Source organism: Pseudoliparis swirei, chromosome 8, assembly GCF_029220125.1.
Source record: "Pseudoliparis swirei isolate HS2019 ecotype Mariana Trench chromosome 8, NWPU_hadal_v1, whole genome shotgun sequence".
NCBI lineage: Eukaryota > Metazoa > Chordata > Actinopteri > Perciformes > Liparidae > Pseudoliparis > Pseudoliparis swirei.
Window position 1 is genome coordinate 9622300 of NC_079395.1, and position 18666 is coordinate 9640965.

The window sequence follows — 18666 nt, forward strand, 5'->3', positions numbered from 1 at the left end:
CCGCTGTGCCGTTACGAACCTGGAAAGACGCCCGCAGGCTGACACCGGCCCAAAGGCTTCCCTCAGGCATCTGACCGCCGACCTGCTGGGCCAGAGTGACAGGGCGCAAACGCTCTGCCTCCCGGCCTCCTCCTGACCCCTCTGGATCCCTTCGCCTGAGAAGAGTCACCTTGAGGAGGTTGCAGGAGTGAATAAGTCTGAGATCCAGAGACACACTGGCTGTGCCACTCTCCCTGAAGACAACATCCTGTCTCTGGTCTGTGGATCCCTTCCCCAGCAGCGCCATCTGGGACACCTGAGCGCTGGTCTGGCGGAAGAACAGCGGCTTGTTTCGAACTGCTCCCGAGGGAAGGCCTGTGTGAGCCACGGAGGCCGACAGAGAAGAAGAGAGAGCGGCGGGGACCCAAACCAAGCTGAGGATACTGATGCCGGACTCGTCGCCAAAGAACCGCACGTTGCACTGAGCGGGAGACAGGATCTCAAAGGCCAGTGTGTCCCCAGGGCCGACTGCTGCCGCTCCGGACAGAGATAGGGAAGTGTCCCGATAGTGGACGCCTGCTTTGAAGCTACGGCACAGCTCCGTCCCCGTTCCATTATGGTTGAGATACGCCAACATTTGGAAGCCCTCACTCACACACGTCTGGCCCATTGAGTACACCGCCTGCTGGAACACAAAACGCACAGTTCCACTTTCTGTAAAGCGGATCCCACGGCCATCATGAGTCAGCCCCACCACGTAAGGGTCAGAGTTGGAGGTGGTGCGGAAGACTGGGCGGAAGTTTGTGTGGTAGTGCGCGGACACAGTGGCCTGTGCTGTCATGGCAACCGCCCCGGTGTCATGGGAGAGCCAGAGGAGGCTGAGAGACGGAGCCGCCAACGAGTCGTACAGCCGCACGCCGTCGCCGCTTTCGTTACAGTGGGCGCTGGCGCTCCGGAGAAAGAGGGAGATCATGTTCCCAGGGGCGACTTCTGCGACCCCGCTGATGCTGGCGCTCTGGAGCAACTTCCCCTCCCGCTGCTCCACCCTAATGCCACTGAGGTCACGACCTTCAGAGCCGTCTGTGTTGTTAATACGCAGACACAACTGGATGAAGCTCCGACAGCCGTGGCTCACGGAGAGGTTCTCATCCAGCCAGACCAGGCCGTGCTGCCTGAGCACCAGGCGGCCGTCCACAGCGGACAGCAGGCCGGCGTCGCCTCTCTGCTGGATGTGAAGCTGCACGCCGGGGAAGGCGTGAGGCAGGTTGTGGCCTTTAGCGCCAGGCAGCGTCACATCTCCAGACCAGGACAAAGAAAAGGCGCCGTCACCAGCAGCAGCAGCATGGCCGGAGCAGATGGAGTCTGTGGTAAAGGTACAAGGTGAAGCCACGGGCTCTCCGTCACACTCGTTACAGGCCTGACACTCGTCCATGTCGGGATGTAGAAGTAGCCGTGGCCACACATTCCTGAATTGGCTTCTCGCTCCGTCATGCCCTGACACCTGAATCCACCTGATGATAGGGAAACAAAGAGGTAAGACGAAAACTCAGTTTGGAGTTTAACAAATGCAAGAGAGGCCGAATGAGACATCAAATATTGAAAAAGGTTCTCAGTAATTCATGTTACCTGGAGTATTAAGACATTTCTGTTGGTCTCCACACAGATCAGATATTTCAAGGCATTCATCTCTGTCCTGTAACGATGAATAATTCAACACTTTAAATCAATTTGAGAGCATACTCTAAGTCCCCCTACTTTCTCAATCCATCTTTAGCTCATTGTTTTGGTTTTTGGTTTTGCGTCACTCTCTCCACCCTTATAACTTAGCATGCCGCTTTTTTCCTGCAAAACAATCCTCCACAAATCCAAAATCCCTCCGAGCACCACACTGCACACACAGTATTCTGTTTGCATGTTTCTTGAGTTTGTCTTCTCTGTCATGACGACTCGAGATAACTTCTACTCTCGATGGTAATCAGTGGTGAGACAGTGGACACATCTGCTGTAACTCACCCACACAAGCTTTGTTTTGTCCCCCACTCTTTAAGTTAAACTTTTGCCCTGTTGTACGAGTCCTGTTTACGTCCACGAGTTCAACCGTCATAAAGATAGTCGTGCTAACCTGGCATATCCTGTCAGCGTACACTGAACAATGTGCGACCATGAAGAAGCCGGCAGGACAGATGGTACATTTCTCACAGCGAGGATGACCGCTGCTGAAGCCGCAGTACTCATCGGGACCGCAGCTCCCACAGGCCAGCAGGGAGCGCCCCACCTGGCGGCGTCAGACATGTCATTAAACATCAGGTATGCACATCATATAAAGATGGCCATGCGTACGAGCTAACCAGATGTCATATATTGCAAATAAGTCATTTACTTGTCAAATCCATTTTGCGACTTAAAGTAGCTCAAGAGAAATTCTTTCTTTTTACATAATTACTCATGTTATTCTATAGTGCTTTTGCAGAAGAATATCATTTCCAAACTGATATAATATATAATTATGATATATAAACCATCAGGTTGTTGTTTTTTATCCACTATAATAGACGTGTACACCTTTGATTCCGGATTCACCTCCATCACGCTGGCCTCCATGTCCACCTTGTGCAGGGAGAGAGCCTGCTGTGCTTGGTGACCTCGGACCTGCCCACTCATGGTGTCCACGTCTAGCTCCCCCTGGAGGTTCAGGAGAGATGTTTGCTTGATGCTTTCCATCATTATGCTGTACTGGGCTTTAACCTGGATGGAGACAAATATAAAAGTGTAAACTTTTTGTTTTTTATGATCCTGATAATAAATCACTATGACGTCTGTTATGAATACACAAATTAAAATGCAGGTATGTTTATTCCATGCATCCCCGGTCCCTCAGGCTGCTCTGTGTATCATTATAATTCTCTATTGTACAGAACATTCCCTCTGATCCACATATGGAAAAGATCCACCGGAGGTCAGCGCTCAGGATGATGTAACACATAAAACGTCAGTAGGTCAGGTGTTTTCCATCCACCTCATCAACATAAACGTGTAATGCTTCTCTGCTGCCCAGTAATAAACAACTCCCAACATGTCCCGCATCAGCGATCAAGCAGTCTTACTTGCTCCATTTGGTCATACATCTTCCTCTGTTGTTCCAGTATTTCTCTCTGCTGGTTGACCAGCGTCTCCTGCTGCTCAGTGAGGAGCCTCTGCAGATCCTGGACCTCGTCCTGCTGGCCCCTGAGGGCCTCAACCAGCTTCTCCTCGCTATTGGACAGCTGCAGATGCAGCACGAGAGCGTCTTCTGAGGGAAGCTCATTGTTCCCTGAGACAAAGAAAGAAAACTATGAGACTCGCTGAAAAGGTCGCCGCGTGAAGTGTATTCGTTTATATATCTTTCCATTATGTGGCTAATCACTCACATGCGTATACTGACCTGGTTTCATGTCACATGTCAATTGTATCCATGCACCACGTTCCGACCCGAAGTCTGGAAGCTCATCCAGAAATTGCGCCGCTCTGTCTGTCACATGAACCGGTGAAGAGTGTCCTCTCCCGTCGTCTCCTCCATGCGTACCATGGCGCATCCGAAGAGGCAGTTTACATCCAATCCCTTTACACTCCCGGGTCGTGCTGTCGTCACTCGTCGGGTGGTGAGAGCCAGTGGTCGCACAGGTTCCACCGGCGCAACCAGGATGGAACACCTCCGCCGTGACGGTTCTCGGGTTCGTCCTCCTGGTGACATCTGTTCCCGCCGGTTGCGCAAAGCGTCCCTGCTGAGGTTGGATGATGGAGTACGGTGCCAATGGCGCGCTCTGGGCTTGGTGGTGACTGACATGAGCATCCTGTTGGTAACTCGGGTAGACTTGTCCTTGCCTGTATTGTGCAGAGCTGTGAAACTGTTGTCGGGACTCCGCTGCCTCTGTGCGCCCCTGGCAATGCACTCCGACGCACGGACTCCTGTCCTGCCCAGAGAAGCAGCGCGTCCCCCGGCACAACTCAGGTCCGCTCTTAGCCCCGGTGAGTAGAGAGGCCACGCAGAGTAAGATTAGAATAGAGATCTGTGCCATGTTTCAAAGATGAAAGGTAAACGAAATCAGGCCACGAGTGAATAGTGGCCCCTGTTTGCGCATCAATCCTTCAGTCCGATGGATTTTGTCTGATCGTGAAAAAAATCGCGAGTGCCAGTTGATCTTGAACAAGTGGTTGCACAGACCATGTAGCTTGTCTCCATTGCGCACACCTCGGTGTCTACCCCCTTTGCCCCTTCTGGAGATAGCTACGTCTAGCCCATGTGGCGCTCACGGCTCCTAATTGGCAACAGGCTTTGCTCCTAGTCTTAAATTAACCCGTAGCTTTCCCGGACATACCACTCTGCAGAATCACCCAATTCCTATTAAAGTCGTGCATGTGGTAGATATTTGGACTATTCTAATGTTTGTTCTCACACTCCCGTGGATCATTTATGAGCAGATGTGTACAGTGACCCGAAATATAGGAAGCTCCAAATAGTGCAGTGGACTTTCAGATATTTATAGAATGGTTGTTTTTCTTCTCACATTTAACTACATTATTTAAAGGGAACATTTTTCTTTCTTTCTAACCTTTTCCCTTTTCTATTGCCATTCATTTTGATGACCGGAACAGTCCGGTGGGCTTTTTAACAAGCCCTGTCAGAATAAAATCTGCTTCATGGGATGACAGCTTTGATCTATGTACTAGATTAGGGAGCAGTGGTTGGACTCTGTTATATTGTGAAGCCAAACCTGTCTCTCCTGTAAAATGTAAACTTCATTAAAAGTTTATTGCCACTCATTTCCCTCCCCTGCAGATGGCTTTGATTAAAGCTTAAACCCACATTAGAAAGACTGTTTCTCCCTCTTCTCCTTTTCTTTGCTAAACACATCCTTTTCTCTCTATCTCTCTCACACACACACACACATACACACCCCCACATACACACAGACTATATGCACATAAACCCTCCACCTCTCAGAAGTAGTTTGTTATAAATCATGATGAATATATTGAGTCGTAAACATTTAGTTTTCTTAAAAGGACTGCTTAAGGATGGATGTATCTGCATGTATAAGGGTCACCCATGATTTGTAATGTATACTCACATAAACTAAACTGGGACCACACATGATTCTAATACTAACAACTCAAAAAGACACAGAACAAACGACTGGGAAACACTCACAACTTTGGAGGCTTTTTATATATAAATGAAAATGTCCACAATTCTTTTCTTATCCGTAGTGAGAGTGTTATCGTCAGTGCTCAATCGGCTGCAACCCTATTATAGTCTACACTCAGTTGCAGCTGCACAACTAATGCAGTAACATCCCACAGTGCATCACTTAATGGAGGTTTTTGTTGAAGCCATTTTAGAGAAGAGCTAAGTCCACTTTAAGATCATTGTGGTGGCTGAAACACCTGTCAGTATAATTTAAGTCAATTCCACAGCAGCCCAAACTGCAGCCTCTAAAATAATCACACGGTTGAATAATTGTCTCTGCAGTGTCAACATAAGTTATGTTAATATAACAAAATAGTCGCTTTAATCTTGCTTCTTTCATTAAACCCTCCAAGTCGATATATACTTACAGTACATGCTGCATTACCTCAAGTCACACAAGAGTTTTGAGTCATGCTTTTTGATTTTTAAAGTGTTTTAAATTCGAAAATAAAATGCTAAAATGCACACAAAAAGACAAGCCAAAATTAAAAAGACACAACAATTGGAATTTAAGAAGCGAAAAATAAAGTAGACGTCCAAACACATAAAAAACAGGAGACTTACACTGCAGTTACAATATATCAATACAAAGTTTTAAATGATTCGTTGAAGCACTGGGGCAGACCTCAAGACTCATTTGCTTATGTCACCAAACTTCCTATACTACATAAATGTATAGTATAAATATGCTAAATAGGCACAATAGGGGGTGGCACCAGCGTGGCTCTACTATGATTGTGTACTGTCAGAAATGAAGAGAAAAGGAAAGTACATCATGGTACATCACTCTGCTTTAAAAGAAATGCAGTCTAATCTACTTCCTGATACCACAGGAAGTTCAGTTAATATCTGCAGAAGCAGTGGAGGCAACGTCACATGCTCAAGTGGTTTCTTAGAGACTGACCTCTGAGCGTTTTAGCCCTCACACACACACAAACACACACACACACACACACACACACACCGATGCTCCCATGTGTGAAAGAGACATATAAGGTAAGAACTTCAAATAATAGTGATTGTTTATTTAAGGACCTTTATAAATGATAGATATGTATTATGGCAACTGTATAATGAATCAACAAATGAATAGTATTTATTATGCTAATATATATATATATAATTTTTATTTTTTTCATTCTCCCTTCTCATCATCCCTTTAAGAGTTAAATACTTGAGCAGCCACATCATTTTGTTTCGGACACATGTCCTCTCACAGCCGCCAGTGGATAGATGTGCAACGAATTAGAAAACAGTAAGAAGCTCTCGACCACAAAGGAAGAAACAACATCGTGGTTTACTGTCAGGCATTGCTTTCTGATTCCTGTCATGCATATAAGTCTCAGTAAATCGCTTCGTGTCTCTGGGGCCCGTCCGCCTGATGCTGGCCTGTCTGCTTCCTTGTTGTGTTGATGTGTGAGACCACAGTGGGAGACGGCAGCAACGATCTGCCTGATCTCTGATGAGACGACGGCAAACATAAACAAATGGGGGTTTTGTCGTGCACGCTTTGATGAGACCATGTTAGGGATCACTGGGTGCCATTCAATAGACGTACCGATGTACCATGAAGAAGTTACAGAAACAGAAGTTTGGGTTGACTTTCAGACAAGAAGTCCCGAGAGGTCACAAAGGTAGAGTTCACTTTCTTGATTAACAAAATGCACTTTCATATGGAAGTAATACTTAGTCTACTACCATCCTCTCAACTTCCCCCTCATTACAGTTTAATGGACGGTCTGTTTACTTTTCAGCATAAACACAGAATGAGACTGAACAGCACAGGCAGGACTGTATACTGTATGTGTCTCGCTATGCACATTACGCTGCATGTGAGTGTATATGTGTGTGTGTGTGTGTGTTTATGAAGAAGAACAAGTGGTACATGGAGCAATAGACAACAGGAAAGAGCTTTAAAAGTATAAATATCTCAAACACCACAGATGAGTCTCTGTATACAGGCCAGAATATGCACTAATACTTCCAGCTGCAGATTTAATGTGTAAAATTCATCAGATTAAAGTTAAACAAAGCAAATCAGATGTCCACTGCTCTGCTCGTTGCATATTTAGAGTCAACCTGATTTTTACTTCTGAGAGTTTATTACTCTTTCTGAGATGATTCATTTATTTCTATCACAATGTGATCCAACCTGTGTCAGATAAATAAATAAGTTGAACAAATTAATGGTTTTAAAGTATCTATAATCAATGCTTGTATATTCACAATGGATCACATGACGACTTATATTTGAGAGACGTCACATCTATCAAATGTGCTAAATGTATATTTTATTTTTAGTTAACAATTCTAAAATTAAGTAGTCATTATATCAAGATATGTATTCTCCAACCATCTCAAAGATGAAGGTCATTGGTTTACTGGTGATGAAAACAACGTGTGCGACTTCACAGCCAGAACATGGAAACTATTTTAACCTACCACATACGCTGAAATAGCAACAACATTGCAGAGCAGTGTTTGTAAGCGAGCGTCCTCTCTGTTTTGCGATCTCTCTTTTTGCAGATTGTGGCAGACATATCCAAACTGTATATGTGCATATAGGCATGCATGTGTCCAAGAATGTGTTTATCTCCAGACCACTAAAAAGTTGTTACGCAGGTCTTGATAAATGTATGCAGGCCTTTAAATAGAGAAACAAACTACTCAACAGATGGTGCAGGTAGAAACTGAATTTAAAAAGAACTGAAATTATGCAACGTTTTTCAGTTCCTGATGCTCCTGCTTTCGTCACTTACTCCCCTGTGTTTAACCCCGTTACTGCAGCTCAAATGTTTTTCTGTACCATTCTCAGATGGGCGACGTAGACACCATGTTCAATCAGCTGCTCGGAGAGATACATCATCTCTCTCAGGTGAGTCGTACAGCTGCTGCTGCTGGGAGCTAAATGCTAACCTCATCTTAACATGCTCACAGTGGCATTGCTAACATGTTGATGTTTAGCAGATATTAATGTTTACCAGATATATTCGCCTCACAATTGTTAATTGAGGCTATGTTGTCGTGTCACGGGCTGTCGCCAGGGTGGGGCAGTCAGAAGCTTTAAAATAAAAGGGAAGGTTTATTGTTCACTGCCACGAGCAACTCAGGGGATTCATTTAAACCAAAATAAAAAAGTCCATTAATCAACTTAAAGCATCCCAGAGGAGAAAGTTGTTACTGAAACAAAAGATTGACAAAACAAAGTCCAGCTTACGGGGTCCTGCTCTTCACTCTTTTCCTCCTCATGGATGTCCTTTCCCGTACTGCTGGTCCAGCTCCTCCTCTCCATGTGAAGCTTCCCAGCCCCGCCTCAATGTGGTGCCTTAAGCACCTGCAGCTGGGTGAGTGATGAGGCAGTCTGGGAGACGTAGTGTCGGCAGAGGTGGCAATTTTGTGGTGTGTCCGCTGACCCTGAGTGGGAATGTAGCGCCCCTCCGCTACCTGTCCCCTTGTGATGCCACAATGTATAACATACAACTGAGGCTTTGTTTTGTAGGTAAACACATTTAAAGGTGCTACGATGGTATATTTACCTTCGCATTGAAAATGCCGGAAGGTTATGTTTTGATCGCCGTGTATTTATTTATTTATTTGTATGAGTGTTATTCGCAAAACTCAAAAAGTATTGAACCGAATCGCATGAAATTTGGTGGGATGATTGTTTATTATCCGGGGACCAGTTGATTAGATTTTGGGACCGGGTCAAAGGTCAAGGTCAAAGGTCATGAACAGGTCAAATCTTCTTGAATCACATGGAATTTGGTGGGATGATTGGTTATTATCCGGGGACCATTTGATTAGATTTTGGGATCAATCGGGTCAAAGGTCAAGGTCAAGGTCATGGAAAGGTCAACATATTTTTTTACCATAGCACAATACATTTGTGTCCAATTGGCATGCAACTAATGCCAAAATGTTCAGAATTCAATGCCCAATCTTGTGATATGCGAAGGTATGCGCTCTACCGAGTGCCCATTCTAGTTGTAGATGTGTTCAGGAGGTGTATATATCGTCAGAAACCTGATGATGACCCTTTGAAAAGTAAAGGGTCACAAAAACAATACAGTTAATCCTCATGAATGTCTTTACAAGAGACCGTGTCGTGGTGCTGGAAGAGTCAAGGGATCATAAGAGCCATGGTGATTCATCCTCTGAGAACCATGAATGTCTCCATGAAATTTAATTGCAATCCAATTATCAAACAGCAGTTGAGATACTTAAATCTGGACAAAACCGGTGAACCATCCGACCCGAACTGCTGTGCTTTTTTCACAACACATCGCATGATACATGATTCAAACATCTTTGGTTGCATTCTTTCTAAAAACATGAAATACATTGAGATTAAAATGTGGCAAACTGTTTCCATGAGGGGCTTAAAGCAGGAACAGGCTACGCGAAGCGAATCAGAAAAATCATTCAACGTTTACGTCACTAATCTGGACATTATCTGATAACACATGACAGTCTTTGTTTTGAAACTGAAGCATCAGACAGAGAAATGTGAGGTGAGAGAAGTGAAGTCATCGCATCTGGATGGGACTGTAGGCGATGGTTGCAGATTCCCTGAAGCACATAAGCTGCTCATCTTATAACTGCGGCTCGCCAAGAAAAGCATTGCATTCTTCTAACTGATGCAACCTTTGAGGCTCAATTCCTTATTGTCCATTTCAAATCTCTTCATGCAAGCTACATATGAAAGAGGAACTTTACATCAGCCACATGAGAAAAGGCCTCTATATGTCCCTTTGGCATACATACTCTTGGAAAGCCATCACAGGACAGACACCACTCCACAGACTATCAACAGAGTTAGCAGGAAAACCATTTTGATTGAAGCATGGATTCTTTCAGTCTGAGAACCCAAAGGATTTAAAGTGAGTCCACGCTTTACGCCAGAACACTAAAAGGATTTTTTTTTTTTTTTTTACCCGTGACTGAAGACTTTGGAGGTGTCATTTAAGCAGCAGCTTCAGCATAATCATTTTCACAGTTGAGGAAAATATGTATTCCTGAATGAAGCTGAGTGCAGTACATCCTCTATTAAAAAGGAACAGATTGAAGACAGAGCACAATAACAGGGCGGATAGATAAAAGGCTCATCATGTAACATATTTAAACAGTTGAGAGCGGTTCAAGGACATACAGTGAATAAGGAAAGTATTCACAGCGCTTCACTTTTTCCACATTTTGTTATGTTACAGCCTTATTCCAAAATGGATTAAATTCATTATTTTCCTCAACATTCTACACACAACAACCCATAATGACAAAGTGAAAACTGTTTTTTGCAAATTTTTGCAAATCTGTTAAAAATAAAGAACGAAAACATAACATGTACATAAGTATTCACAGCCTTTGCCATGACACTCAACATTTAGCTCAGGTGCATCCTGTTTCCACTGATCATCCTTGAGATGTTTGATTGGAGTCCACCTGTGCTAAATTCAGTTGATTGGACATGATTGAGAAAGGCACACACCTGTCTATATAAGGTATCACAGTTGACAGTGCATATCAGAGCATAAACCAAGCCATGAAATTCAAGGAATTATCTATAGATCTGAAAATGGCTGTGCACCGACGCTCCCCATCCAACCTGATGGAACTTGAGAGGTTCTGCAAAGAAGAATGGGAGAAACTGCCCAGAAATTTGTGTGCCACGCTTGTGGAATCATACCCAAGAAGACTTGAGGCTGTAATTGCTGCCAAAGGTGCTTCAACAAAGTATTGAGCAAAGGCTGTGAATACTTATGTACATGTTATGTTTTCGTTCTTTATTTTTAATAAATGTGCAAAAAACAGTTTTCACTTTGTCATTATGGGTTTTTGTGTGTAGAATGTTGAGCAAAATAATGAATTTAATCCATTTTGGAATAAGGCTGTAACATAACAAAATGTGGAAAAAATCAAGCGCTGTGAATACTTTCCGGATGCACTGTATATAGCCCACATAACTTATGTGTAAAATGTCTTTAAAATCAACCAATGGAATTAAATAACTGTTTCACAAAATACAATGGTCATTTCTGGATGCTGTGAGCTGTTGTGAATTGACTTCTCATTGCTTTGTTACAGAGTTTATTGCCTGCAGAAGGGGACCCTGACTCACAGACCGGCAGCACCTTCTCCATTGGCTTCACAGACCTAAATGGTACAGTAAGTGCTCCTTCAGATAATGACGCACTCATCCAAAGCAAGAATAGTCAATAAAGCTTCAATCTCCAGATCCCCAATGTTTTAGAGCTAAGAGTCACACTGCCCTGGCTGACAGTGTGATGTAGAAGTGGGGGAGATGTGAGCCAGTCTTTGAAGTGATAGTGAAAGAGTTTTCAGTTGAGAGTCGGGGAGTGACTGTGTTTTCTTGCACCAGAAGGTCACGCCAACTTCAAGAAACCAGAAGAGATACAAGTAGACATAGGCCGATATCAGTTTGGGAAATACCATAATGTTGTTGGGATTTAGATAGACCAAAAAAACTTTCGAATAAATAAACTTTGCTTTCTTTCCGTCAGATTTAGATAAGAAGATTGTTACCGCTCTCATGTCTGTACGTTTAATGTGAGGATTCGGCCAGGAGACAGTTAGCTTAGCTTAGCTTATCGGAAAGACTGGAAACGGGGAAACAGCTCGCCTGGCTCTGAAGTTCTTGTCATCAGTGTAATGTCAAGGGATTTTGAAACATGGACAGGTCCCTTCATAAGGCCTCTTATCTAACATGTAGGGCCACAACTGTGCCCTGATCTCTGTACAGAGTCTCTTAATGAACTGGAAGACCATGACCTGGATGCTCTGGTGGCTGACCTTGGGTCAAAGTCGACCACCTCAGATGGGCGACTCCCTGAGGATCAACTGACCAGCAGCTGTGCAACAGCTTCAGCAATGGCTCGGGAACCTGAGCCAGCAGCTGCCCTTCCTCCGCCATCGAACCCTGAATCCTTTGAATGGCTGCACATGGTAACCTAGTATGTCGATGATCATAACAAATATCGTCGTAATGTTATGAAAATAATAACCGATTCCCTCTTCTTCTTATTCTTCCAGAGCGAACCCCGGACAAAAGCAGAGAAAATTAAACTGGCTCTGGAGAAGCTGAAAGAAGCCAACGTTAGGAAGGTAAATCATCATCCTTGTTTGTGTGTGTGTGTTTCTTAACTAGCAGTCTGACAGACGAAGGTAAACCCAGCTTGCTGCCTCTGCTAGTTGATAGTCAAGGTGCTGATGAGCGACGGCAGCTCCAAGACACTGATGGTGGATGAGAGACAGACGGTCCGAGAGGTTTTGGACACGCTGTTTGAGAAGACACACTGTGACTGCAGCATCGACTGGAGCCTGTGTGAGACCAGCCCGGAGCTGCAGATGGGTGAGATGAACATGTATCTGCTGTTCATACGCAGACTCAGACCACATGCTGACAATATGCAGCACATGCCAACGGAAATCCATTCGCAGAGGCAGGAGACACTGTTTTCAGTCCAGATGTTTTTCTCATCATTTCAGAAAGAGGATTTGAGGACCACGAGCACTTAGTGGAGCTCTTGTCTGCGTGGACGCGCTTCACTGAAAACAAAATCTATTTTGTTTCAAGACCTCAGAAGTATTTGATGTTCACTGACCCTCAGGCGAGCACAGGTTTTCTTCTCTCCAAAGGTTTGCAGTTCAATGCTGAGTCGGTTAATGAAACAATGCTTTACTCACTCTGTAGGTATTTTACATGTGGAAAAAGAAGAAAGAATATTTGAGTGGGAATAACGAGCAAGTCAAACAGCTCTTACTCAAGGTCAGTCACATTACCGTACCGCATTACTGGACATCTATATCAAGTTGCCGTGTGTCATTTCACACATTGAACATGGTCGACATTTATTTAAACTTTTGAGCAGTTTGGATAGTGCGTCCTCTTCCTCTGCACACATCTGCTGTGTGTGCCTCAAGGTCAAATTAGGCCCCAGCAGACAAGACCCAGCTGTACCTCCCACTGACACTTGTAATCTTGTTTTAACTCCTGAACTGCATCGGGAATGTAAAATCATGGCTGGTAAAAAGTTTCCTAAAGCAAAACCAGAATATAACTAATGTTTTCTTGTAGACTCTGCTGCTTACTCAAAAAACGAATCAATATTCTTAACCTCTGCTATGAAAAGCAAGTTCCCATGCAAGAGATCTGTGTTAACCACACCAGCATTTCTATCCACTTTACAACTGTAAAGCACTTTATAAATACATTTATTTACCCTGCAGCATCATTTTGGAGGTTCCACTCTGATTGTTCCTGATATTGAGGGCAAGCTGTACCTAAAGGAAGATGGGAACAAGCTTTGGAAACCTCTCTACTTCATGCTGAGAGCCTCAGGCATTTACTATGTACCCAAGGGAAAGACAAAGGTACGTACTCACTATCACATCCTTTTTTTATTATAAAAGAAAACCCAGATCATATTCAAGACAACCGGTGGGAGATTCCATTTAGCAATTTAGCAACTTGCGTGTTGAAATCACCCGTCGACAAAAAGCTTCGAGAACATTGACGTGAAACTGATAAATACTCAGTTTTGCCGATGTTTCATGAGGGGATTTTTGGGACAACCCACGAAAGACAAAAAAGGTAACATACTTTATTTGCATTATAGTTATTATTCTTAGATAGCTCCGAGAAATAGTTTGATATCTTGGGAAATGCCTCACAGGGCCACAGCTATCAGGTTTAAAAAATCTATCGAAATTTTATTAAGTAACAGCTTATACATATTTGTTTATTCCTTAAAAGAAAAGAAATGTCAGAGTAACAAGTTGTGGCTAGTTGTTTCTCCATGCTTAGCTCACATGAGCTAAACTAACAGAAACAAAGTCTGACACATAATCCTCTATAAAACACGTTTAAAGTTAGAAAACTAACAAATACTAATTGTAAATTATGATCTTTTAATTTTGTAGTCGGGACATTTCTTCCATTTAGACAGAATTAGGCTATTTATTCCCCCTGTTTACAGTCTTTGTGCAAAGCTAACCAGCTGCTAACTCGAGCTACATATTGGACGTGCAGACATACATGAGTGTGGTTATGATATTCTCAAATATAACTCATTACAAAGTGCTTTTTTTTAATGCATCGGTGCATCTATCCATTTCCAATGTTGATGAAAGGTTTCCGGTCTTTCATGCGATCTATTAACAACTGTACAGTTGAACAAATTTGAAGTAAAAAAACTGCGTTAAGTGTGGTAGCAGTACGTGCACAGAGAGATGTTGTTCCCTCTGTGAAGTTCATGATGGCTTACATCTCAGCACTCAAGCTCAGCAGAGGGAAACAGGCAAGAGAGAGCAACAGAGAAATGAAGATGGACAGTGTGGATGGAGGTCTCGTCACTGTTAAAGAGCTGCTAGTCGTTCTGACACTGAGACAAAGAGAAAAGACGCCACACAAGCAGACAAACTAAAAAAAAAAGGATCCAAGAGGAAATAATAGATGGAGGGCAAACTGTGCCAAGCAGATGTGCAAATCACAACCAGAGAGCTGCAGGAATCTTCTGATGTCAAGAGCGAAGAAGAAATAGAAAATGCCAAATCAGACACACACACAAAACACACAACAGCTATTATCATACATTAAGTAGAGAGAATAATGGAGCTGTGATCCTCAAGCAGGCAGAGTTAGGGATAAGGTAAGAAAGTGAAGAATGAAAATGGACGAAGGTGTGAGATCAAGGAAGGGAACCTGAGGGAGCAAAACAAGAGGGAAGTCAGAAAAACATCCTTTTAGGGTCACTTCCACATGCAGGAAGCTTCACTTTGTAGTTTCCAGTAAACCGCAGCAGCGCTGTCGGTGTGGTTTCATGTGAACACGATGTGTTTCAAATTTAAAAATGGAAGAAATGTTGAAACGCTTTAAAAAGAAAAAGAAAATATGTCCTTCGACGTGGACTTTCTTTGAAAGTTACATGAAGAAAAACGTCCTTACACTGAAGTGTGTTCTCTAAAATTTCTTCATTTTAATTTAGCTACCATAAAGTGAGATTGTGAACATATAACACTATCACTGAAGAACTATTCTGGATTAACATTCTTTTTACTTAAAAAATACTAGACTGTTGATTACCATGTTTACTTTTGTGTATAAACATTTTTTTCTACTATTCCCGCCGAGCACTTGAGAGGATCTCAGCTGTGCACGCCACATGTTTAGGGTAACCAGAGACTCTATCATATATCAATCTATCATAGAAACATTCCTTCAATATAAATAGTGTACAATATTATCCACATAATAAGATTTCTACCAGTTGGTGTGATGATTTGCTTGTTTTCTGCCCGGCAGGCTACCAGCGATCTCGTCTGCCTGGTTCATTTTGAAAAAGTCAACATCCACACCACCAACAACTACACACAGAAATACAGAGCTCCCACCAACTTCTGCTTCATAATAAAGGTAAACAAAAAGATGATTTGATCACCAAAGAGGGAATAAGGTAAAAGCATTTTGTGTAATGTACCTGGTGGATACTTTTTTGATCTTTGTCCTCGGGGAAAAAAGTGTTTTAACATCGTGGTGGTCGATATGGACTTTGCAACGCTTTGTGATATTTTATCATAGAACAGAATGTTTAATTCAATAAGAAAAGTGTAGGAATGAATAGAGTGGAACAACATGTAGGCTGTGTGTGTGTGTGTGTGTGTGGTTTTGTTCCATCTGAACGGCATGTCAGATCTAATTATTATGGCACACCAGTGCTTATAGACTTTGTGTTTTAAGAAGAGCCTCAGATTAATTTGATACCATGGTGCAGTGAAATCTTGAACATTGATCGGACCCAAAGCAGAACCCCGAGGAGACGGTAGATTAACTTTACTGTTTCATCAAATTGATCTCCCAGTTGACAATAGCCCATGCGGTAACAAGCAAACGGTTGACAGGAAACTGCTAAAAAACTGCAGACAGCAGCCATGACAAGCCAAGGAGCTCAGGAACCCAGGTGCTATAAATTGAGTGAATTAAGTGAGGTGAGTGACTAATGAGGGACAGGTGAAGCTCGTCAGGACAGAGCAGACAATCAAAAAGGCGGGAAAACTCACAAAAACAGAAAGTACAACCAAACATGACACATACTTCAAAATAAAACAGGAAACCAACTACCCCATGACCGTGACAGTGTGCACTGTTAAATCACATTGTTTCCACTCTGGTGCTTTCTTCATCAAACGTGAGCGTAGATTGAAAGGGAGGTTGAAGATAACGAGAGGAGACGTTACACAACTGCACTCCGACGCAGCAACAGATATAAAGCAAGTTGTTGCTTTTAAAAAGTGTTGCTGGCAACTACAGCTTGTTCACGTTGAGAGGAAGTGAGATGACTGAAGACAGACCAACAAACCTCAACGGGTTGTGATGAAGTGACTTGTGTGTACATTGTGTATTTCTGGCAGCTTGTTTTTATTTCAGAGCATTGCTTCTCACCCGTGATAAACTTGACAAAGCAACACAGTGATACAGTGTTTGTAATAACTGCAGTTTTTTGTTTCTTACGTAATTAAACAAGTCACATCTTGGATTTCCAATGTTTTTTTATATTTTAGATTCAATATAACTAATCAAGTGCCACATTCCAAGTGAAAACATGTTGTTGGTCCTGTTATAAGTCAGGAGTGCAGCAGCAGCAGCTTTGTATCAGCTGCCCTCTGCTGACTCATACGTGTACTACAAATACACAAACTGGCAGCAGTAATGCATCAGTTTTGATCATTACCTTCGCATTGAAAATGCGGAAGGTTATGTTTTGATCGCCGTGTATTTATTTATATATTTATATATTTATTTATATGCGTGTTCCTCGCATAACAAAAATAAATTTAAACCGAATCGCATGAAATTTGGTGGGATGATTGGTTATTATCCGGGGACCATTTGATTAGATTTTGGGATCAAGGTCATGAAAAGGTCAAAATCTTCTTGAATCCATGCCATTTGGTGGGATGATTGGTTATTACCATTTGATTAGATTTTGGGATCAATCGGATCAAAGGTCAAGGTCATGGAAAGGTCAACATATTCTTTTTACCATAGCACAGTCAATTTGAATCCAATTGGCATGCAACTAATGCCAAAATGTTCATAATTCAATGCACAATCTTGTGATATGCGAAGGTATGCACTCTACCGAGTGCCCGTTCTAGTTGTATATTTATATATAAAGATATATAAGCTGCTCTCGATTCGCCCTAACCAAATGGAAGTGCAAAACTAAATCAAGCGAATGGCCCTTTAACCTCTCTGTTCTCTCCGCTTGCCCCAGCATCCCTGCATCCAGAAAGACTCGCCCTACGTCAAGTTCCTGTGCTGTGACAATGAACACACACTGCTGCTTTGGGTAAACTCCATCAGAATAGCCAAGGTCAGATTCAACGCTGTCAGTAACACAAGTCACTTTCCTGTGAGCAGTTCAATGATAAATCTATTTGAAATTCAGCTTCGAATTTGGGAATGTAATGGTCAGAAATAGCAAATATAGATATTTCGTCTCCAGCAAAGTGTGTGTCCTCTGTGTGTGTGCTCAGTACGGGACTGTCCTGTACAAGAACTACCAGGATGCAATGAAGAGAGCCTCCAGTTCACAACCTCTTCACTCTGCTGCACACAAAGGTGAGCGCACACATTACAGATGTTGTAATCTCTTAGAAGCTTTGCATTAGTTAAAGTTACATTTCGCCAAGTTTGACCAAGTCCAGGCTGTGATCACAATCTATCGCTCATGCATTGAATCAGCCAATAGCAGGCCTCCAATAGTGCTATGTTAATCATCAAATAAAAAAAGAAGTCCCTGCGTGGGCATTATACAATGTGTGTATTTGTTCAGGTGCATTTTTAGATTGGACTTTTCCTTCCCAAACAGAACCTAAAAGTCAAACAGTGTCATGCATGTTTTTTATTCTTAACTCCAATAAAAGCAAAAGACACCTTTCTGAGAAGTCTGACATACTACAGACCAACATTTTTCTTGACGCAGTTTTATATGTACATACAGGCCCAGGTCAGAACTGCTTTAAAAAAAAAATAATGCAAGCAGGAATTTAACAAAATAATATAGAATAGGAATACCAGTATTAAATATCTGGAATTCATTATCATTTGTCTTTACAGACAGAGACAACAGCCCACAGACAGACCCAGCTCCACCCAGAACCACAAATGGTGAGGACAATCCACATGAGCCACCACCTGACTTCATCCCTCCTCCTCCTCCTCCTCCTCCTGCCTGGATTAAGCCTGTTTAGCCTCTCTGTGCATATGTCTGGACAAATGTGTCAATAAGGTAATGCACTCATGTGTAGCAGCAGCGTCACATGGATATGATGCAATAGATCACATTTTAAAAGCTTGAATGTATTGCTAAATTTATACGGATATTTAAAAACAAATGCAACATGCACATTCATTCAGCTTTACGACACACACACACATCACA

The 18666-nt window shown here is 42.8% G+C and overlaps 2 protein-coding genes across 3 annotated transcripts; one reads left to right on the forward strand and one right to left on the reverse strand.

The window, feature by feature from the left end:
- Positions 1-1185: 1185 nt before the first annotated feature.
- LOC130197513 (uncharacterized) lies at positions 1186-4293 on the reverse strand. 2 transcript variants are annotated; one of them, XM_056420203.1, is made up of 6 exons: positions 3401-4293; positions 3084-3289; positions 2542-2724; positions 2102-2254; positions 1606-1672; positions 1186-1490 (listed from the first exon to the last, which is right to left on the reverse strand). In XM_056420203.1, the coding sequence occupies exons 1-6, from the start codon at positions 4032-4034 to the stop codon at positions 1270-1272; spliced, it is 1464 nt and encodes a 487-aa protein (XP_056276178.1). In that variant the 5' UTR covers positions 4035-4293; the 3' UTR covers positions 1186-1269. The 2 variants fall into 2 exon arrangements, with proteins under 2 accessions (XP_056276178.1, XP_056276179.1); XM_056420204.1 differs by having other exon boundaries at positions 2560-2724; positions 3401-4291.
- Positions 3900-18571, forward strand: LOC130197514 (amyloid beta A4 precursor protein-binding family B member 1-interacting protein-like). The gene is made up of 13 exons (XM_056420205.1): positions 3900-3984; positions 8022-8081; positions 11288-11363; positions 11964-12166; positions 12254-12325; positions 12413-12572; positions 12710-12831; positions 12915-12989; positions 13451-13594; positions 15525-15635; positions 17497-17595; positions 17759-17843; positions 18342-18571. Exons 2-13 carry the CDS (start codon positions 8022-8024, stop codon positions 18473-18475), a joined length of 1341 nt encoding a protein of 446 aa, XP_056276180.1. The 5' UTR covers positions 3900-3984; the 3' UTR covers positions 18476-18571.
- The last annotated feature ends 95 nt before the right edge of the window (positions 18572-18666 follow it).